Here is a 22,576-nt window from a genome sequence, read left to right on the forward strand (position 1 = left end):
GCCAGCCGGGGCCGCGCCGCCTCCGCCGAGCCGCCCGCCGGGCCGCCCGCGCCGCCCGGGCCCCGCGGCTGCCGCAGCATTCCCGGGAAGGTGAGTCAGCCCCGGTAGCCAATGTGGCCATTGAAAATGGCTTCGGAAAGCGCTCGGCAGTTTGCCAGCGAGCGCGGGGCCGGCCCGCGGGTGCAGGGGCTGCGAGCCGCTGCTGGGGGCGCGGGCGGCCGGGGGCCGGCGCGGGCGGAGCGGGGGGCCCGGGCGCGGGCTGGGGGGGGGGGGAGTTCGTCCCGGCCCCGAGGTGGGTTAACCCTCGGCAGGTAGCTGCCGCCGCCGCCGCCGCCGCCGCCGCCGCCGCCGCCGCTGCGGGATTCGGGGGCCGCCCCTCCGCCTCCTTCCTCCCCGCTCGCTCCTCGCTCGCTCGCCTTGTTACAATGTAGCCTTTTCTCTGCGCCGACGTTCCGCCCGCTGACGGACGTGGCCGCCGACCAATGGGAGCGGCGGTCCGGGCCGAGCGTTCGGAATGAGAACGCGGTGACACGGGCCGGGCGGAGCGCGGAATGCTGGAGGGCTCTCTGCGGCCGCTGGCCTAGTTCTCGGGGGCACTTTCGGCTAGGCGCCCGGGGCTGCTGTGGGGGGCTCGGGCCCTTCAGGAGGCGGTGGGGCCTCTTCCAGCGCAGCCCGCGATTTCCCGCGAAACGTGGCGGAGCCGGAGGCCGTTTCTATAAGATATTTGAAGTCTTAGTTGCCGTGTAGACTCTTCGGGAAATCTCTCTGGAGTGTAGCCTCCATCCCCCACTCGCAATCCCCAAGGTGTTGTCTTATGCAGAAACTGCAGAAACTTAGCGGCCAGTGACCTTTCTCCGGTCAAGGCCAGCACGCCCTAGGCAAGTCGCTGCAAGGAGAATACACATTGCTTGAGCATTGGGCGATGCTGGTTGAAAAGTTGCTTGTGTCTTGAACTGGGTTGGGCGGTAGGGGCTTGACCCCTGGGATGGGCTGGGACTTAGGAGAGAAAAATGTTAAATCTCTCTTCTTAGACGTTTGCTTCATGTGGAGAAAGGCTGTGGTATATAATTTAGAGCGGCTAAGAGGAAACACACCCAGTTCTTTGTGCGCGAGGACAGGAGGCAATAATGAGAGATTGCTCTTGTTGCCTGGAAACCCTATAAACTTAGGGGTTTTTGTCTGGGCTGGGGCAAAAGGATTTTCCGTGGAGCCGGATGCCAGCGGCACCCAAGCTTGCCTTTGCCCACAGTACCCCTTCAGAGGAAGGGAGGTGGTGGGCGTGTGGGGTCGGTGGGCCGAGTCTGTAACAGGTTGTGGGCGCATGGTCTTCACCCACCAGCTCTCTGAGAGGTGGGCAGAGTTCTGTGTGGGCACACATCTGAGAACCTTCTGGGGAGAGCCCCAGCTGGTTGCTTTAGTTTAATGAAAGGGGTTTCTCTGTTGGAGTCCTTCCCCCCTCCACCCTATAATAACTGTATGACTTTGGATTTGGCACGGTTACCTTTGACCTCTCCGAACCTTGCTTGTCCATCCGGAAAATGGGGCCAACAGAGCCCATCTGGTAAGGCAGTTGTGAGATTAAAGGCAATAGGGATAAAACGCCTAGTCCACGCTCCACACATGACATGATTTGAGAAGTGTTGTTTTCTGTCTGGGATTATTGCAGAACCTATGATCCCGGGACCATCAGAATTGCCCGGCGGGCCCCACCTAGGACCATCCAATTCCAAACTGACAGGGCCTCCAAGGAGCAGCTGGGGCGGGGACTATTTCTCTTCCCTAATGACATTCTCGAAGAGGAGGGGCTCCCCTCCCTTGCCCCAAGAGTCCCGATCAGCCACAACAACCAACACTTATATCCAATATTGGCATGAGTTAGAGTTCTGTCCTCCAGACCCCTTGGATTGATGTGCTTCCTAAATTTCTTCTCCTTGGTGTCAAATAAGACTTCTGTCATCTGAATCTTTCCTCTCACTTGGACGCGGAGGCGGGGTTTCCCTGGTTCTAGGTCACTGGCAAGTGTGGAGGAAGTAAAGACTACTGGACTAGGAGTCAGGAGTCATACGTGTTATTCAGCTGCCTCATTGGCCTGTCCTCTTGGCTGTATCATAGTCATGACCAATGCATGGCATCCAAGGCTGTCCCTTGCCTCCTGTCTGTCCTCCAGGGCGGCGCTGTCTCTCCCCAGGACAACATTCCTGAGCCTCCTACCTGTCCACCTGCAGCCTCTCCTCCATGCCAGTCTCCACCTCGCAGAGTGATCCGTTCCAAAAAAGATCACATCAAGCCTCCCATTTCTTGCTTAAAACACCGAAAAGTCTTCCCAGTGCTTTTGGGATAAAGACCCAAATCGTCCACATGACCTAAAAGCTCTGGAGTGATCTGGCTCTGCCCTTTCCTCGGCCTCATCTCGCACCCTCCTCCGGATCTCCCTGCACTCCAGGTTTTGTTCTCTCCTGCATGTGCCCCCCCCTTCTAGAATACTGAACCCGTTGTAATCTAATGAGTGAGTTGAGGTTGGCAAGGGCAAGGTGGAGTGGGAGAGTGTCTGGTGGTCCTTGACACTATCCCCTAAACATTTCCAGTTCACCCAGGCACAGGGTAGGATTGAATCTAGGGCTCCTTGTGCTTGCGTGGGGCCGTGTGGCTGGCGGGTGAGTTGTGAGCTGCAGTGACACAAGCCACTTTGGGCCAAAGCATCTAGTAGCTGGTACAAGAGCCTCCAGAATGCTCTTTTCCTATGGCGTGGCAGCTAGCAGTAGGTGGGACGGTGGCTTTTTGCTAGCCAGGGTCCCTGGGTCGCTGTGTGGGATGGAGCCCCTTGATGCCCCACGAGGGACACGCAGCTCGAGTGATAACTAAACCTTTGTTGTTTTCAACCACTGAGATTTGGGGGTTGTTTGTTACTACAGCATAACCCAGCCTGACCTGACTGATACGGGCACCAGAGGAGCATTCCAGGCAGAGACAAGTACACACACACAGGGACTCAGGAAGGCTCATCCTTAGCAGCTAGGGTGACCCGTTTGACAAACAAGTGTGAGTCTATCAACCCCTGCCTGAAAAACCTTCAGGGACTCCCACTGCTGTTAGGAGAAAGGTAGAAGTCCTTTAGCTGCCCTCCAGACCCTGTGGGGACCCCGTTTTGCATCCCCCCATCTGCTATGTTCCACCTGACATGGCGCTTTCCTCACGTTGTCCCCTCGGTCCTGACCGTGTACCGCACTCCCCCTGCTTAGGCTTCCTCATCCTTCATCTTTCAGCTTCCACCTCATCTCTTCGGGGAAGCCCTCCCTGATTAGGTCGAGCCCTCCATGACAGCCTCTCATGGCCCCACGTACCTCTCCTGTGCAGCACTTGTCTCTGTAGCGATTTTACAGTTGTGGGTGGGTGTGATTATTGACTGTGGTCCCCCTTTCATCAGACCAGGAGCTCTGCGGGGGCAGGGCTTGGGTTGGCTGCTATTTTTCCGGTGTCTGAACACAAGGGCTGCTTCTGAAGAGTCCCTGAGCATTGACTGCAGATTCCCTGGGTGCCAGGGGTGAGGAACAGGATAAATGAACGCTGCTTCCCCGGGCGTAAGGGCAGGTGGGTCCAGCTGGAAGGGGGCATTGGGCATGGTGGGCAAACTGGCCCATAGAATATAGGTACCAAGCTCCCCATACTTACAGGTGTCCACGCCCCAAAAGGACCATGTTTCTGGGAGGTCTGAGAGGACACCCCAGGAGGGCAAGAGTGTGAGATTTAACAAACCCTGAGGCTTCTGCTGATCTAGAGAGTATATGATTCGTGAAGGGGCCGCCGAGTAGGAGATCCAGGGATGATGAAGGCAGCGAATGTTTATTGAGGGCTAATTGTATGCCACGTAGAGTCCTAAGCATGTCTCTATGCAGAAAAGCACTCCACAACGTATGTATTATTATTTTCATTGCACAGATGGGTAAACTGAGGCCACAAAAGGTGGAGTAAAGGATCCAGGTTTACACAGGGGTATGGCCACAATTGGAACCCTGGCATTCTGATGCCACCTCCTTAAGGATGCCCTCTTAGAATGAGGGCAGAGAACCCCAGACACACCAAGGAGACACCCCTTTGGAAATGTCACATGGGGTTATAAAACCCTTCTTGGGGGGTAAGTTCCCAGGAGGTAACACCCACCTACCATTGGGGTTTGTGCAAGCCGGTTTCTGGCTCAGAGCTGCTTGGTGGTCTTGGTGCCAGGGCTGATCTAGAACCATCTGGTGCATCTCCACCCCTGCTGGGGCCTGAGAGTCCTTGGAGGCCCCAGAGCCCCATGTTCTCAGAGTGGGGCCTGGGAGAGGCTTCCCCGCAGCTGGCTCAAGGGCTGCGCCGGAAAAATAAGCTGTGCAGAAAGAAAAAAAAACAATGAAGAAAAAAGAAAAATGTGCTGTTATTTTTAAAAAGCCTGTTTCCTATTGCGGATTTGTATCTGCGTTGGAAAGCCCAGTGTTCGCGCAGTGCGGCCACACTCGTGGTGGTGTCCCTGGCAGAGGCTCTGTAAGAGGGGAGGCCTGGGGCATCCTTCAGTCCTTCCTTTCTTCCTCACATGGTCGGGGTTCTTGTGCTGTCCCTGTGCTGTCCCTGTGCTGGGCTCGAGGGCATATGGGGAACCCAATCTCTGCCCCTATCAAACTCATGGACCAGCACGGGACGTGAGCAGTTAGCCAGGCAGTTACAGGGTCTAGCAAAAGGGTGCGAGGCAGATGGCCACCAATTCTAAGTCAAGGAAAGCTTCCTGGAGGAGGAGATGGCCTTAGAGCTGGGTTTTGAAGGATGAGGAGACAACAAAGAAGGGAGAGGCATTCTAGTGTGGGGTATAGGTCGTTCAAAGGCCCGGGCACACAGAAGGGCTTGGAGAAGCTCAAGTAGTTCAGTTTCCCTTCCTATAAATGGGGACAGTAGTATCAGTCCTGTGCCACATTCGTTGGAAGAAAGTTTTTTCCTCCCTGTTCTCATGACCAAATTTAAGAGGAACACATATTGTGCCCCATGAGGTCCCTTCTACATCCATTTATGGATGGGGAAGCTCAAGCAAGTTCAGAGAGGTTAAGTGACTAGCTCCAGATCACGCAGCTATAATCTAATCTTTCCAGTCACCTTGAGAAACCCACATTTATAAAGGAAGCCTCGGGAGTTGCCTACCTGTGTTACCTAACGATCCTCAGCAGGTCTCCTGGGTGCTTTAAATGTGGGATTTGATTTATAAGCCCTTGGTTTACACAGCTGGTTTCAGACCCCTCTCCCCACCTGGGAACCTCATGGGTGAGAACTTGCAGGCACATTTGGACAGACCAAGAGTCTCCAATGAAATGACATGCGGTGAGGGAGGAGAGGAGGGAGGAGGGGGGCAGGAGACCGCAGATGGTCCTGCTCCCCAGCATCAGCCTCAGATCCTGGGTGGGTGCTGAGGGGTGGGGACCCTGTATGCAAAGGCACACCTTCGGTGCCTTCTAGAGCTTTCCCTTCCACCACGCTCTTTAACCTCCCCAACCCGACCCATAAGGCCAATGGGCAGTCTTCCCAACTTCGCCTTTTTCTAGATCCCCTGTCAATAGCCCGTGAGGCTGGCGGGCCGGCTCTCATGACCCCAGTTTTAGAGCTGAGAAGTTGGGGGCTTCCAGAAGGGAAGCAGCGTGCTGGAGGTTGTACCATTTAGGGAGTGACCAAGCTAACCCCCAAATCTAGGGCCCCTTCCTGTGCACCCACTGTCCTCCTGCAATTATCAGAGCAGGCTGGGGAATTCTGAGAACTTTTGGCCCAGTCTCCATGCCCTGCTTTCCAAAAGGAGCGGTTGTGGGGTCACTGCTTGACTATCTGCAGGGGCAGCAGCTCCCCTCCTTCCTGAGGGGACAGAGGCAGCCGACCCCAGTGATGTGCGTGAGGAGCTGGGCTGGGGAGGGGGGAGGGCCAGCGGGGCTTCTCCTCCGGGGCTCATGGCGGGGCTGGGGGCCAGAGTGGGACCAGCAGACAAGGCGAGCAACTTGACCTGGGCACCGAGCTGGGCTGGTATGGACGTCACCAAGCAAGTAAATATGGAACCACCCCCACAGTGTCAGCTTTCTCAGAGTGGCTTCTCCCACTATCTTTCACTTTCCCCAAGGGAAAGGGGTGAGGGCCGGGAACGGATCCTGCCGCCTGATGCTCAGGGGATGGAGATGGCCAGCTTGGGAGGCTCTGGGACAGCCGAGGGGCCTGGGGAGCAGCCCACCAGACCCTCGGCCCCAGCAGGGAGTGAGCCTTTCGTGGGGGCGGCTGACTGGGACCCAGCCCGGGTGGACTCAGCATTGTCATGGCCCAAGGTACATGGAGGGTGGGCTCTGGTGGGTGGGTGGAAGTGGGAGGGGGAGGTGTTTGCAAGCCAGAGCCTGTCCCTGAGCTCTCAGCCCAGCCCTTCCGTGCCCCAACCCCAACAGGGCGGCATTTTCCCAGGGCGGTGCAAGACACCTCTTGAGACAGCTGTACCCCAGAGGAAAAGCCAGACCAGCCAGAGGGGCTGGTATTTAGAGAGGAGGTGAAGAGGTCAGAAGCTCAAGGTGTCCCAAGGACGGGGGCGGGGCACTTAGACTGGGGTATGGAGGGCCAGGGGGGTGATATCTGCAGAGGAAATCAGCAAACTTAGCAGCTAGGGAAGAATTTACTCCCCCCCCCCCCCAAAAAAAAGATGTTAGGTCTTGGGTGGAGGAAAAGCAGAAAGGGAGGATACAGGGCCAAGTTTTGGGCTGGGTGATTCAGGCCTCTATAAACATCAGTAATAGCCAAACTTGGTCGAAGCTTTTAAGTGTGGCTGGGTCCTGCCTGAAGCAGTCCACTGCCCCATCCTGCTTGTGTCATTAGCCTCCATTTACAGAGGAGAAAGTGAGGCCCAGGGAAGGGAAGTGACTTACCCAAGGCCACAGCGCTACGAAAGGCAGAGCTAGGACCTGAACCCAGGTCTCTCTGCTTCCGGAGTCTAAGCTCTTTTCCATTGCATGGGGAACTGCTCTTGGAGGCTGTGCTGGGAGGGAGGGGATGGGGCTGGAAGAGTTGCAGGCTCCAAGCACCTGCCTGGGTGATGCTGGGTAGTCCCGAGAAAGGACAGCGTGGGCCAGCTGTGGTATCAGGGTACTCACCTGAGAAAGGGCTAGTGCAGTGCCCCCTTGCGCTCCGGAGGGCCAAACATAAACACATGATTTGATGGGCCGTGTACCCAGAGAGGGTGGTCTGCGGACCCCTGCCCATCTGTGAGCTGTTACTGGTCTGCAGCGAGCTAGTTACAACATTGCAAGTAAGTGTCAAAAAGCTCTTATTGCAACTTGACATTCTGCCTCGTTTTGGTTTTTTTTTTTTTTTTAATTGTAATTTACAAAAGCATCAGTTGGCAACAGATTGGAAAACTTAAAAAAAAAAAAAAACCTCTACCACGAATAGTGTGAGCAGCCCTGGCCCAGATCCTAACTGTGATTGAAGGTAGGAAGTGCCCTACTTGCTCGTGGATGTGGTGGGGAGGGGAGCAAGTGATTCTGCCACCAGTGGTGGGAGAGGGAGAGCCTGTTAGGCTTCCCAGAAGAAGAGGCATGGAGCTGGACCTTGAAGGAAGAGTAGAAGTTTGGCAGGTGGGGGAGGAGGGCAGGACATTTTAGGCACTGGGAACAGTATGTGCAAAGGCAGACAACAAGAGGATAGGGCCGTTCAGGGAAGGGCAAGTGGTCTTGGGTGTTTGGAGAACAGGTAGAGGAGATGGCCCCGGAGAGGGAGGTAAGTCACTTCCCTTCCCTGGGCTTCACTTTCTCCTCTGTAAATGGAGGCTAATGACACAAGCAGGTCAGACTGGGAGGGCCTTGAATGCCAGGCTGAGCCGGGACTTAAAGAAAGTAAGTGTCCAGAGTGTTCTGGAGGCGGAGGTCCTGAGGTGGGAGATAAAGTCACAGCTGAGGAGGTGCTTTAAATGACCGAAGGGGCCATCCGGGTGGCGTTTCCTTTCTGTCTTCAGCCTTCCGGAAGGCTGTTTCTTGGTGCCCAGTGGGATAAGTTGCTGGAGAGCGGTTCTATCCTTGCCCCCTTCTGAGGCAGCCAGCCCCATGGTTCTGCTGGTGCCTGGCGGCCCCCGGGTCAGTCCTGGCTGGACAGGTAGGCAATTCTTGGCTGTGTGAGCAGCAGGCCTTCCCGGGCTGTCCTGGTCAGTGGGTTGGCCTCTGGTGTGCTTGGCTGGCCATGGTGGAGCCCTTTTATCCCCCTGCCGGATGCTACCCGTGCTGTGAGCTGTCAAAGGGGGTGTGCCAGCTGCCTCACGGAGTCCAGAGTCATGCCAGGGAGTGTGGGCAGGAGGAGGGAAGGCTGAGATCTGAGGCTGAGGTGGGGGGTTGGCCAGGCCCCGGGGCCTGGCGTGTGGTGGTGTAGGGTCTGCATAGGGGGTGAACCGTGGACAGCAGCCTGAAGTGGCTTCCGGCTTGAATCCTCTGTTGGGTCGGGGCTGAGGCCTGCATTGGGGGCTGGAGGAGGGAACGCTCGGTCGACGTGCTGAGGGGTGATGGTTCGCGTCCCATCCGGGCCAGCTCAGGTGAGCAGACAGCATGGTGTCGGGGAGCTGCCGCCGTGGTTCAGCCTGGGGGGGAGGAGAGCCAACCCTCCCTGTCTGGGGGCTGCCGGGAACAGCCCATGCTGTGTCTGGGCCTGCATGTGGCCACAGGTCCGCGGGGAAGGCCGGCCTGCAGGGAGGGGGGCTGCGGGCAGCACCTCTCCTGCCAGCCCCACCTACACCCTCCTCCTCGGGGGCCCCTGTTCAGAGTGGCCCCCCTCCCCGCTCCCTCCCTGCAGCTCCCTGTCCGCTGGGCCCCACACAGCAGGCGGGACCGTCTGGCTGCCATTCAGTGGGGAGTCCAGCCACCGGGGGCCCCTGCGGGATGCGGCTGGGAGGCATTCTCCGCAGCCTGGCTGCTGCTGGCCTCACGACCAGGAGTCGCTGAGGAGCTCTGGTTTTGACAGTGGCCTGGGTTGTGCTTGGAGGCACAAGACTCAAGTCCTCAGACCTCTCTGGCTCTCTGCCTTGGGCTGGCCCCACGCTGGACTCAGTACTTGCCACAGCGCGCGGGTCTCCCCGAGGTGGGGTCGGGTGGCCCTGGAGCCACTAAGCCTCCTACCTCAGGCTTCGGGCTGCTGTCTGCCCTTCCCCAGAGCGGGTGCTTTTCCCTGTGAGCACCAGGTGGGACCTCCTTGCTTCTCAGGGTCCCCTCTCCCCACAGGACACCCCGAGCCTGTTCTGTGTGGCCCGGTGCCACTTCTGTCCCAGACTGGGGCAGCTCCGGTCCTTTGGCTCATGGCTTCTCTGTGACTGAACATTGCTCTTCCTCTTCGTGATTCCCCTTTGTGGATCTGTAACCTGTCTCTGCCCCAGCTCCTGGCTACCGGTGAGGCAAGGACTCTCTGGCCTGGCTCCCAAGGTCCCTGCCCCCAGTTTCAGGTAGAAACTGTACTCTTCCTTGGCACCTGCTAGTGGCTCCCTGCCCTCCCTGAGCACCCTGGCCCTCGGCCCAGGACGGTGGCCAGGAAAGGCTCCCCTGCTCTTTCGGACTCACTCCTGTCTCCTCCTGTGCGTCCTTGTCTGTCTGGAGAAGCCCTCTCTGCCTGCTGTTTCCTGGTCCCTGCCTGGGGCCAGAAACAGGCCCCTTTCCGGCTGCCCCTGGGCTCCCGGACTTGCAGCAAGTCTAGCTGCTTTTGGAGCTCAGTTGTGGCCACCTCCTTTTCTCAGCACCCAGTGTCCATGGTGTGGATGGGGGCCTCACATTTTTTGTGGGAGTCCACAAAGAGGCTATGTGGACAATTACCTCATTGTATCGACACAGCAGGCTTGGGAGTTAGGTACTATCCGCCCATTTTGCAGATGAGAGGGTTGAGGTACCACAGGGTTCAGTGACTTTGTCCAGGTCTTATGAGAAGTCAGGGGCAGATGTTGGGACTCAACCCCGTATCTCTCGGCTCTTTTCTTGACCCCGTTGCTGTCTTGCCAGGTAAGGTAAGGGTTTCATCGACCTTTGGTCGTTAGCCTGTCAGGGGCCAGGGCTATGGCTGGGGCTGGGGCTCAGCCCGTTGGGGACTGGGGTTCACTGTGTGGCCATGGCCACAGTTTAGGCTCAGTGTCACAGGTACAATCAGCCTTGTGAGCATCTCTTCTCCTTCCTGAGCTCTTGTCCCCAATGTGAGGTCCTCCCAGAGACATGGCCCGGACCCTGGGAGCATGAGGCTAATACCAGGCCTGCTGGCCAGGGGCTGGGGGTTGCTGGGACTGAAGGGCTGGGACTGGGAGTCCCTGGGGGGCAGGGGAGAGGGAGAGACTGGCCTGCGCGTCCTTGCCCAAGTCATAGTGAGGGCCCGCAGCCTCTCCCTGCTCCAGGGTCTGATGCTCTGTGCTTCCTTAAAGCCACTCTTGTTGCAGGCAGAATACAGCCTTTGCTCCTACTCCCCGGATAAGGCTCTGAGGCTCGGAAGGGCCAGCTAACCCACTAGCTTTGTGTTCTGCAAATTCTTTCCAATCCTTCCACCCCAGTGCAGATGCTTGCATACCTCCAGGGACCGGTAGCTCGCTGGTTCCAAGGCAGCCCACTGTGTCTTTTTTTATGCTGTATTACTAAGTTTTTTAATTATGTAAGGAATATACAAATACGTTTTTGTTGTACTAAAGTCAAATATTATTTAAAAAGCTAAATATTATCTTTCTTCCTAACCACAATCTTCCAGCCTCCTCTGCAGGGTTAATCATCACTGTTATTACTTTGGTATATAGCCGTCTAGATATCTCTCTATACATCCACTCGCAGAACCTATAGGAAGATGTGCCATTACAACATGCATGCATGTGTCTGTGTGTTTAAACAAATGGTTACAGATCATTCTGTAAATGCTTTTCTCACTTAACATTGGATCTAGGAAATCTAGTCATGGTTTTACATAGCAAGCTATCATAATTCTTTTTCTTTCTCTTTCTTTCTTTCTCTCTCTCTCTCTCTCTTTTTCTTTCTTTCTGCTACACAGTAGATTTAGCCATTATCCTACTGGTGGACATTTAGGTTAATTCTGATTTTATTCATGTGCCTCCCTGGGCTTACCTAGAGTAGCTACTGCCGGCCATGGGAGCCTGTTGGATTTTTTAAAAGTGATTGCACAATATTTAAAAGCCGTCCACAGAGACTTTCTTTGCATGGAACCAAATGTCTCCCTGTAGGACCCATACTATTCCTGGGTCTCTTCTTTAGAGCCAGAGAGAAAGGCTGCTCCCCTGTCCCCAGGCAGTCCCCAGGGAGCTAGAAATAGTAGCCATGGCCCCTGGAGACTTTTCTCCTTCACACTTGGGTGTTTCTACCCTCACTCAAAGGGCATGTTCTTGAGTGACCCATCTCTTGGGTGGCTGTCGTGGTAAGTGGACTTTGGGGTCACTTGGTTCTTGATTCAAATCCTGGTGTTTCTGGGAAATCTCCTTAACTTCTACCTCTGGGTTCCTCAGTTGCATCCTCCGTAGAATAGGACAATAGCATCTCGGTCACAGGACCGAGGAAGGAAACACGTGTAAAGTGCAGAATGCTGTGCCAGGCACTCAGTCAAATCCCAGTAATAGTCTATCCTGGGGCCTCTCGTCTGTATTAGCTCCACACCCCACTCTGTGGGCAGGGGCCCTGTGTCCCCGGCAGGCAGCCTGCGATGGCTCAAGCCGCCACAGCGGTTTCATCCCACCGTCCACTCGCTGATTTCCCAGAGGAGGCTGCTGCCTGGGATGCGGCGGGTGATCGGAATACTTCCCAGCTTGGCCCTGCAGGTTCTGGACTGGAGCCTACGGGGAGGGAAGGAGGTCAGCCTGACCCCTCGCTCGGCGGTGGTGGCCGGGAGCCTGGTAACGTAACCCCACACCTCAGGCAGATTTGCCGGCTCTCAATGGGACCCGTTGTAGCCGGGGATTTGATCTCCCTTGGCCTGCAGGGTGGGCAGGAGAAGAAAGCAGCTTGGGGCCATCCTCTCCCCGGAGAGCCCTGGGGCCCCTCTGGGCCACACTGGCTGGTCCAGGCTTGGGTTTGCCTCTCTGCTCAGGGAGGGGGTGGGGGGGTGAATCTTTGCCGGTGATTGTATAGTTAGTGCTGGAAAGGGTGGCCCTTTTGCTCTTTCCTCCCCTCCTCCCCACCCTCCAGGTTCTACACCACCTCTCCTGCCACCATCCCACCAGCTTGGCATAGGCAGCCCGGCTGAGGCCATTTCACAGATGCAGACACTGAGGCTCCGAGCGGTTAAGTGACTCGCCCAGAGCTCAGCACTTAGCTGCCAGTGGCATTGGGAATATACCCAGGCAGTCTGGCTTCGTGTCCAGCTCCTTTTCATAAGGCCACCGAATGTGATGGTGTTGGCAGAAGGTGCCCCGCCGGGCAGCCCTGCGTGACCGCTTGCCCTCTGGTCGGCGTCCTGTGCGGTCAGTGAGCTCAGAGGGTTGGAATTATTTCCTGAGAAGCGAGAAGCACCGTAGCTGGCCCAGGGCCCAGCCCTTCCCCAGCACCAGCCACAAACCCTCTCAGGGGCCCGAGGTAAGGTGGGGACAGAGTGTGGCTGCTTCAGCTGCAGCCGTCTGCCCTGCTGGGGAGAGGGCTTGCTCTCTGAGCCCGTCCTGTGGTGTGGGCAGGGGGCTGCAGCGACCCTCGGGACTCGGGGTGCTCCTCCCAGGGAAACAGGAGCGCAGCCATCCTTGGGCCCTTTTTAGGACTGGAGAGAGCAAGGCTCAGAGAAGTGCAGGGGCTGCTCTGAGCTGGCATTTGGCAGAGGGGAAGCTTGAACCCCCACCTCCTGATTCTAGATGTAGAGCCCTTACCAGTCCTGCCGTTGGGTCACACCAAAGACCTTGAGCTGGCCCAGCTCTGAGTTACGAGCATGGCTGTTGGGGTCAGAGGGATGTGGGCTTGGGTCCTGGGTCAATAATAACTTCGTATTAATTGAGCACTTACTATGTGCCTGGTGCTATTCTAAGTCTTGACCCGTAACATTTCACTTAATCTTCAGAATAACCTCACGAGGTGGATGCCATTATTATTCTCCATTTACAGCTGAGGAAACTGAGGCACAGACAGGCTAAGTGACTCCCCCGAGTCCCATGGGGGTGACACTGGGATTTGAATCCCAGCAGCGTGGCCCCAGAGGTTGTGTGTGAACCACTCCAATGCTTCTTAGGGCCAGGAGGACCACCCCCCAGGGCAAAACACACCTGTCTTCTTCCTGGTGGTGCCTGATGCACAGCAGGTGCTTGGTATACACGTATCGAATGAATAAGCAACCCCGTCTTTCTGGATGTCAGTGAAGCGAATACCAAGCCACCTTTCCCCCAGCACTGATGGGAAGGGTCCGCTTAGTGTGTTGATATTTGAAAGTGCCGACGAGCTCAGGGCTTGGGCCGTGGCAAGCTCCGGTCCCTCTGGGGAGACAGGGCCGCTGAGCTGCTCTGAACCATGTCCCACGAGTGAGTGGTACTGCTCCGAGCTGCCGTACTGGCACTCAGCTGCCTGCCCGGGGCACGGAGGTGAGTTCTTCCTGCGTGGGTGGCTGTGGAATGTCGCCCACGGCTGGCCTTGGGCTTCCTCTGGGCCAAGCCAGGGGCCAGAGGGGCTGAGGGTGAGCACTGTGACCACGTTTGTGAGGGACCCTGGCATTCCTATTGAACACTCACGGTTATGGGGTGATTCACACACACATGTGTTTTCTTGTCAATTTCCCAAGTCTGTTTCTCACCCAGGCTCAGGAGGTGAGGGGACTTGCAGGTTCCCACAGGCCTAGACTGGGATTCCGCTCTTCTTCCCACTACTGCCTTCTGAGGATCCCCCTCCTCCAGGTGCTCACGTGTCCCCTGTGGGTTCCAAAAGTGCGGGCGGATATCAGACATAACCAGATGAGGGCGCCCCGGGAGGTCTCTGGGATGACTCAGTTGTCCCCTCAGATGGGGAACCCTCTCCCACTCAGATTTGCTGTCTTTATAAATAGTTTTGACGGCAGGCTCCCTGTAGCTGGACTCGGGAGATGCGGTTCCATCCCAGGCTCTGCCGGAGGTTTGCTGTGTGGCCTTAAGTAAGCCCCTTCCTCTCTCTGGGCTTGGTATACAGCCTGGGAAAGTGAGACCACGGGGCTCACTGATATCCACTGTTCTGTACCTCCATTAAGGGGTATGATTTATGCCCCATTTTCTCAACCCCTTTTTAAGATACTAGGATATTGGGGACCCTCCACCTAGCCAAGCTGGGACAACGGGGCCTGGTTCTGGGGTTGACTAGTCCTGAGACGGTGAAAAGCATGGCTGAGGACTTGCCAGGGAATCCCCATTGGGTCCGCTGCCCTCGGCCCACCCTGAGAACTTGAAGTTCAGCAGATAACAGCCAGCGTGGGGGCAGGGGGGAAGTACATCTTTTGGCGTGCATGAGATCTGGGTTGGAATTCTGGCTTTGCCCCGATCTTTGGCTGTCTACCTGACCTCTCAGCACCTTCGTTTCTCACCTGGGAAATAGGGAGGGTGAAACTGTCCTCCTGAGATTGAGATGAAGATGGAATGCTTGAGCTTCTCCCCAGCAACCCGCTGACACTTAGCAGGTCCCCGGTGGCAGGCATGGGTCTGCTGAGTGTGGTGGGGCGGGGGTCAGGGACCGTTCCGGAAGCCTTGCCAACAGCCCTGGAGGCTGAGTCCCGAAATAGGAGACCCCAGAGACAGAGGTTCCCGATGGCCAGGCCGGCCTCTGCCAGCCCCCGGGAGGCCACACTGAGCTGGCAGCGTGGGCCTTCCCTCCCTCCTGGGCCTGTTGGCTGCATAAATTACTCGGCAGCCTTTGGGCTAATTTTACCTTCTTGGTTTTCATGAATCATTTCCCATCCGGGGGCGTGTGAGAGAAATGGCAGGGGCTCTGCCAGCTGGATGCCCCGGCGCCAGCCACGGTGAAACGGCCGTGGGGGGCCCTGCTTGCGTGCTCGCCGAAGTGAGGACAGGACACCCAGGGACCCCAAGAAGGGCCCCCGAGGGCTAGCTCCTTCCAGCCGTGTCCCTGGACCTTTGGGTTATCACGATTGGGAGTAAATGAGCCACAGCAGGCCCCGGAGCTGGAACTTGGGCTAACTCTAAAGGAACTTGGCATTACATGGGGCCTGACCATGATGGCCCCCAGGGTCTGTTTCGAGCTCGGTGGTGAAGCGGTTCGCAGAGAGACCCCTGTGGCCTCGGGTGCTTCTGCGTGCCCAGCGCCAGGAGTTTGCCCGAATGCTGACTTTTCACAGTGACCCAGTGCCCGAGCTGGCAGGTCCTGACAAAATCAAACCCAAGCGCCTTGGATGAACTGCGGCTCGGACGGGGGAAGGAATTTGTCTAAAGTCTGTGTGATCAGTGGAAGAGGTCAGGCCAATAGTTACTTACTGACAGCTACCCCTTTGCTCACAGAACCCTATGTGACTCTTGTTATTCCCATTTTATAGAGGGGTAACTGAAGGCACAGAAAGGAAAAGAACTCGCCGCCCCCGATGACACAGTTGTAAGTGGTAGTAAGCATCCACACCGAGCCATCTCACCCCAGAGCCCCGAGTTCTGCAGCACGCGGCCCTGTGGAGTGCATTGACAGGGTGGCTCTCATCCTCTCATCTGCTTCGTCCACTCACCAAGTGTGTGTTGAGCCCGTGCTGGGTACCAGGGACCGTCCTGGCCCCGGGGGAATTGGGAGCAGCCCGAGTGGACAGAGGCTGGGAGGCTGGTGAGGTCCCACCCCAACACCCCATCTTGCCTGAGGCCGGGTTCCCAGAGAATGGCGTGTGCTTAGCATGGTGAACTCAGATGCCGGGCCGGGCAGGGAACGCACCCGAGTGGCACAAGTCGGCTGGAGATCTGGAGAGTTATCGCCTTGCCCGTTTGAGCAGCACCCACCCCCCGCCCCCCAGTTCTGGCAGACTGTGGCCATGGGGGGCCACCTGCCTCCTGTTGCCAGTGCTTCCGATTTTCCAGAAAAGCTGAACGTGGGGTTTTTTTTTTTTTTTTACCTGAAATCGTCTGTTTCCTCAGAGTTGGCAACTAAAGCAAGAATAAAAATTGGAAACCAAAACCAAAACCAAAAATCAGCCACCAGTTTGTAACCTGTGGATCCTTTCTTCTGCCGCCTTTCTACAGCCTGTCTCTGGTTGGAGCAGGTTCTAATTATCCCCCCAAGGGCCACCTCTCTCGGGAAGTCCTTCACTACCTGACATGAAGCCCCATACCCCATCCCCTGATTGTAGTTTGTCACCCCCCATGTGAGACTGCCACCTGAGAGTAGTGGAAAAGCATGGGCTTTGACTTGGATAGATTCCAGACAGCTGCTGTGCACCCTTGTTCCAGGCACTTGTCTTCTCTGAGCCTCTATTTCCTGTCTGAAAAACAAGTAAGGTAAAACTGTACTCACTAGGTTTTTGAAAGGACTAAAGACAGTAAGACAGACACTCAAGTCAATCAGGATTAGGCAAACATGGAATTTATGCAAAGTCCAGGATCACCTACAGCTTCAGGAACAGTTGGATCCAGGGCTCACACAGTGTCCTCAGGACGTGGTCTGTTCATCTTACTCTTTTGTACTGACTCCATTCATAGGCAGGCTAGTGTCCATGGTGCCACGGTGGCCGGCTGCAAGCAGATCCATAGTAACATTCCATCCTTTCAGCACACCCTCTTCCCAGCAGATTCCTCCAAAGCCCCCAAATTGCCACTCATGATTGGCTGGGCCCTTTACCCTTCCCTGCACCATTCACTAGGACTTGCAGATTTGAGTGCCGACTGGTTGGTCCTATCCCAGAATGGATAGAACCAACCAATGTCCTCTCCAAGGACACCAGGCTCCTTGGTGCCAGAAGGGGGAATGGATGCTAGCAGGAAATCCTACAGACATTCTACCCAGGCTGCAAGCCTCATGAGGGCGAGGACCTAGTTCACCCTGGGGTTCCTAGCACCTAGGACAGTGCCTGCTATGCAAGAAAGTCAGGAGTGAATGAAAGGATATCCTCCACAGCGCGCGTCGAGCACCTGGCACAGAGCCTCGCATCAGCTGCACTGTGGCCCTCGTGCCTCCTTCCTGGAGGGCTGGGATAAAGGTCTTGCACCCTCGCCGGCTTCACCTGTCTGAGGGGGTGTCATGGTTCTGCAGTGCCTGCTCAGTATGGAGCTTGCTGGCTGAGCTCGGGGAGCCCCGGGACACCCGTTTGTTAGGGCCAGCTTGACAAACGGTAATTCTAATCATCGGTGAGCACACCACCTTGCGTTCACAGGTATCATTCCCCGAAATCATCTCATTCTTCGCTTCTTTACTGCCCGTGTCCAGATCATTTATGTTTGTTACTGTTTTGAGACCGAGCTAGACGAACTACAGGTAGAGCTCCAATTTCAGCAGCTGTAAAAAGGGGCTGTAATCCACCCTGCAGGGTTGTGGGGAGGATTAGGGGACATAATGAAAAAGTGGAACACCTGGGCGCAAGGGTTGGCACGAAGTGGACGCTCAGGCGAGGCCAGGTTCCCTGTGAATGCCTTCAAATCAAGGTCTTCGTATGAGCCTTTCCATGAAGACCTTAGTGAATGGCCACTGAGGACACACGGAGAGACAAATAGACATGCCTATACACGCACACATAGAGTTAGGGAAGAACCCCAATCTTTTTTTTTTTTTTTTTTTTAAAGATTTTATTTATTTATTTGACAGCGAGAGACACAGCGAGAGAAGGAACACAAGCAGGGGGAGTGGGAGAGGGAGAAGCAGGCTTCCTGCAGAGCAAGGAGCCCCATGCGGGGCTCGATCCCAGGACCCTGGGATCATGACCTGAGCCGAAGGCAGATGCTTAACAACTGAGCCACCCAGGCGCCCCAGGAAAAACCCCAATCTTATGGCCAAGACTTTACGGATCAGCAGGACAATTGACTCCAGTGCAGTAAACAGTAAGATCATTACATGGGGGCACTGGTTACTGCACCCCAAGTCCCCTGGGGTGACACAGTGGACCCAGACAGTGACTGTGTGGACAGTGGATTAGTGCCGGAAGAACTCGGAGCTAAGGGCCCGGCACCTCAGGTAGCCAGCAGTGAACAAACTGGTTCCCTTTCTCCGGGCCTGAGCACCACGCTGCGGTCGCTTTGACCTACTTAATTACCTACGTGACTAGCTACCGCCGTGGCTCAGCGTCAGAGGATGGGGAGGCCTTAACGGTTCACACACTCAGCAGGGACACGCAGGACCCTTGGCGGACCGCCTCACCCATCTCACACACACACACACCCCTTACTTTTCCAAAGATGGGGTGGCGGCCTGGCTGCTGATAGTGAGCTCCCGTGGGAGGTATTCATCACACTTGGTGATGACAGGTGCCGTGGCTTTGAGCACCTTGCAGTTGCCATGGGTGCTTCCCAACTCTTCTGCGCATGCCCATCACCTGGGGCGATCTCTGGTGCGGGAGGTCTGAGGTGGAGCAGGGGACTCTGCCTTTCTAGTAAGCGCCCGGGCGATGCCCCTACTGCTGGTCTGCAGACCACATATTGAGAAGCCAGGATTCGGGTGACTTTTGAGGTTTCTTTTAATTTTGAGATTCTGGGCAAGACTGGATGAATAGAATAAATAGCCAGGGAGAAGGGCAGGGACGGGAAAGAGCAGTGAGGGGGGAGGAGGAGGAGGAATAGACTGCAGGAGAGGTAAAGGCAGGGTGCCAGGCCCACTGGGCCCGCCCCCACCACGGCCCCACAGCGACTCCCTCCCCAGGCCTTCCCCTCTGGTCTCATGGTGCAGTGGGACCCTTTCCTTGGAGCCAAAACACCATGTGGGGTTTCCCCAGGGCCCTACCTTGCTAAATGGAGGCTCTAGCTCCTTGGGGCAGGGGAAGTGTTAAGTTTGAGAATGTGCAGGACACCCTGGACAGGGGCCGGAGAAAGGAGGGCTGGGTGAGGGGCGGCTGCCCAGCACAGACCATGGCGGTGGGTTCCTATCTCCCACCACCTTCCTCTGGGAGGCCTTGAGCAAGTCACTCCCACTCTGGGCCTCCGTCTCCTAGCCAAGAAAGGAGGCCCTTGGATCCAGTGGTCTGGGGGCAGGCTTTCAGCTCCGACAGCCTAGAGGAGGCGGTGGGATGCGAAAGCTCACTTTCCCCAGGCCTACTCCTTAAAAGCCAGAGGGACTTGGGTGGAGATGGCTTCAACTCCCTGCCTTGCCTTCCTCATTAGCATCATGGGGGAGGGGACCTGAGGAGCTGACCAAACTAGAGGCCCTGGGGGTCTCCAGGATCTGCCATCCCGGGCGAGCCATCAGCGCAGTATGGCCCTGACCACCCTTAAATGAATCTACACATCCAGGCCTCTTTCACGCATGACCTCCTACCCTCCCATGGCATCATTGGCAAGTGTGACCTCCCCGAGGCCCTGGCAGCCCCAGCCCAGAGACCCTACACTGGGGGCAGCCGGACCCCAACCCTCCACAGGCACCCCTCCTTCTCCCCCAAGCCTTATGTGTCTGTGCTCAACTTGGTACTTGGGATCTTGGAGCCAGGTCGGCCTTGGGGAATTGGTGTGGACTTCAGAGTCCCCTTCCAGGGGGCCAGCAGGTGGTAGGGAGGAGCCCCCTCTTTCCACCCTCCTGCATCAGCAGATGCCTTCCCCCCTTCTGCTCCCTGCCTGGGAGGTGGCAGGGCAGCCTGCAGCTTATTTTTTTAACCATGAATACTAAGATGCCTTTTAAAATTTGTTGTTTTGCAAAAACGATAGAAAAGTGTAATAAACTTCTTCCTCTGTAATCAATAACTCAGAGGCATTACTAATCTGTTTTTTCAATCAGAAATGCACGCATCTGGTGGAAAACTCGGTAAGAAGTAAGGCCCTTTCCTCCACTAGGCCTCAGCCCTAGCAGCTGTCACAGCTCAGAGCTCTTCCGTGCAGACGTGAGCACGTATACAGGTGTATGTCCTTTCTATTTTATTAAAATAGGGCACGTTTATTTTTTTTTTTTAAAGATTTTATTTATTTGACAGAAAGAGACACAGCGAGAGAGGGAACACAAGCAGGGGGAGCGGGAGAGGGAGAAGCAGGCTTCCTGCCGAGCGGGGAGCCCGATGCGGGGCTCGATCCCAGGACTCTGGGATCATGACCTGAGCTGAAGGCAGATGCTTAACGACTGAGCCACCCAGGGGCCCCAGGGCACGTTTATTTTATATAACATTTATACAGCTTACTCGCTTTTGTGTCAGATGCCATTCTAAGTATACTGCAAATATTAATTCATTTACTCCTCCAAAGAGCCTTACCAAGTAGGTGCTATTCATATCCCCCAAGCACAGAGAGGCTAAGGAACCCCCCCAACATCACACAGTGTTAAGGGGAGCAGTTGGGAGTTGAACCTCGGCAGCCGGGCGCCAGGACCTACGCTGTCAACCACCACTCGTTGCTGCCTCTCTCATTATGCAAACAGGCTTTACCTTGGTTTTGTTTTCACCACCAATTATGTAGTCCATTCAACAAATGTTTATCGTGTGCTCACTTTGCACCAGGCACCGTCCTACTTGCAGGGGATACGGCAATCAACGGAGAATAAATATCTCTGCCTTCCTGGCCTTTACATTCTGGTTGGGGAGACAGAGAGCAAAGACTGTAGATGAGTGCTATGTACATTTGCTGGTGTGAGTCGAGCGCAGGAGAAAACTAAAGCAAGGAAAGCGGGATAGGACTTGTCAGGGGGGGATTGCAGTTCTATCAGGGGGCAGAGGATGTGACAGGGGGTAAAGGCCTGAAGGGAGTGAGGGAGAGAGCCCTGCGGGTATCTGGGGGAGGAGGCTTCCTGGCAGAGGGAAAAGGCACCAGCCGGGAGCCATGCCCCGCGGTGGGCTGAGCAGGGCAGCCCCTCTGGCCGTGGTGGGAGCAAGGGGCACAGCGGTAGGAACGAGGTCGCTCTGGAGAGCTGTGCTGGGTGCCGGGCACGCGATGGGGCTCCGAGGAGGGTGTGGAGCAGGGGCCCATTTGATTGGACTCGTTGGTTATTTCCAGTCTTTTGCTATTCTAGACAGTGCTGCAGTGAACACGCTTACACATGATGTGTCTCAGTGAAATTCCTAGAAGTGAAATTGGAGGACAGAAGATTATGTGCATCTTTTAAAAGGTTCCCAGGCTTCTACTGCGCTCCATAAATACACCAGCTTCTGCTCCCACCAGCCGTGCGGTGAGAGAGAGAGAGAGGGGGGCGGAGGGAGGGCTCCGGTTAGAGCTTCAGGTCAGGCCGTGGGCTTAGGGGAGAGCCGTGACTGGGGTGAGATGCCGCAGGCCCTCCTGATCTGCCCCTTTGGAGGCCGAGGCAGCATGGAGGCCGACTCTTCACAGAGGTGCAGCCAGAGTTCTGGACCCCAGCCAGAGCAGGGTGGTGGGGGCCTGTCCCTGTGGTGCGGATGGTGATGGCTGCGTCGAGTAGAGGCCTGTCCTGGAGGGGCTTGAGTGACACAGGGGCCTAAAAGGAAGTGCAGAAGTAGGGCAGATTCCAGAAGCAGTCGATTCCATTGTCAGTCCAAGTCCCGGTCTCTGAGGCGTTGTCCAACACCAACCAATTCTCTGATTCTCTGACACCGACTAGGTGCCCAATGACTCCCTTCGGTTCTAAACCTCACAACCCAGAGTGAGCACCGATCCCCCAGATGGAAGGCTCAGTCCCACAAGATGGTCCCCACTTCAGACACCAGCTGCGAGTCCTGGGACACCCGTGTTTCTGACCAACATAAGTCAGGGGTTTCCACCACCTCCTCCTCAGGTTCTATGATTTGCCAGAATGACTACAGAACTGAGGAAAGTGCTTTATGGACAATCACTGGCTAATGATAAAGGGTACCCTAACCCTCCCAGCACCACCCCCTGTTCACCACCCCGGAAGCTCTCTGAATGTTGTTCAAGAATTTTTGAGGCAACTTACTGAATGAGAGAAAATATTTGCAAATCATCTATCAGAGAAAGGAATTCATTTCCAAAAGATGTGAAGAACTCCTACGATTCAACAGCAAAAAAAAAAAAACAAAAACCAAACAATCCGATTAAAAAATGGGCAGAGGATGTGAATAGACCTTTTTCCACAGAAGAGGCCCGGGCCAACAGGTACATGAGTCATCATCATTCATCATCGGGGAAATGCAAATCACAACCACAATGAGATATCCCGACACTTGCCAGAATGGCCGTCATCAGGAAGGCGAGAGAGAGCGAGCGTTGGCCAGGAGGTGAAGGAGAGGGACCCCTCGTGCACTGCTTTGGGAATTGAAATTGGTGCAGCCACTGTGGAGGATGATATGAAGGTTCCTCAGAAAAATTAAAAATAGAAATACCCTATGATCCAGCAATTCCACTTCTGGGTATTTACCCAAAGAAAATGAAAACACCGATTGGAAAAGATATCTGCACCCTCATGTTCACGGCAGCACAATTTGCAAGAGCCAAGGCTTGGGAACAACCCAAGTGCCCATCGACAGACGAGTGGATAAAGAAGATGTGGTAGAGACATACAATGGAATCTTATTTATCCATCTGAAAGAATGAAATCTTGCCATTGGTGACACCATGGATGGA

General features: G+C 55.7%; 1 protein-coding gene across 3 annotated transcripts in view; it reads left to right on the plus strand.

The window, feature by feature from the left end:
• Window positions 1–26: 26 nt before the first annotated feature.
• The window catches only part of PRDM11 (PR/SET domain 11), a 78,350-nt gene continuing 55,800 nt past the window's right edge, over window positions 27–22,576 (plus strand). The window contains exon 1 of one of the 3 annotated variants that reach the window (XM_032413960.1): window positions 27–90. Coding sequence is in view for 2 of the 3 variants with exons in the window: in XM_032413958.1 (XP_032269849.1) it covers window positions 6,171–6,320 (150 nt within the window). In the remaining variant the exon portion in view is untranslated. Of the gene's footprint in view, window positions 91–6,085; window positions 6,321–22,576 lie in introns of those variants that run through there. The other 2 variants (XM_032413958.1, XM_032413961.1) reach the window with 2 other exon arrangements.

The sequence above is a fragment of the Phoca vitulina genome, unplaced genomic scaffold (genome assembly GCF_004348235.1).
Source record: "Phoca vitulina isolate PV1807 unplaced genomic scaffold, GSC_HSeal_1.0 scaffold16, whole genome shotgun sequence".
Taxonomy (NCBI): domain Eukaryota; kingdom Metazoa; phylum Chordata; class Mammalia; order Carnivora; family Phocidae; genus Phoca; species Phoca vitulina.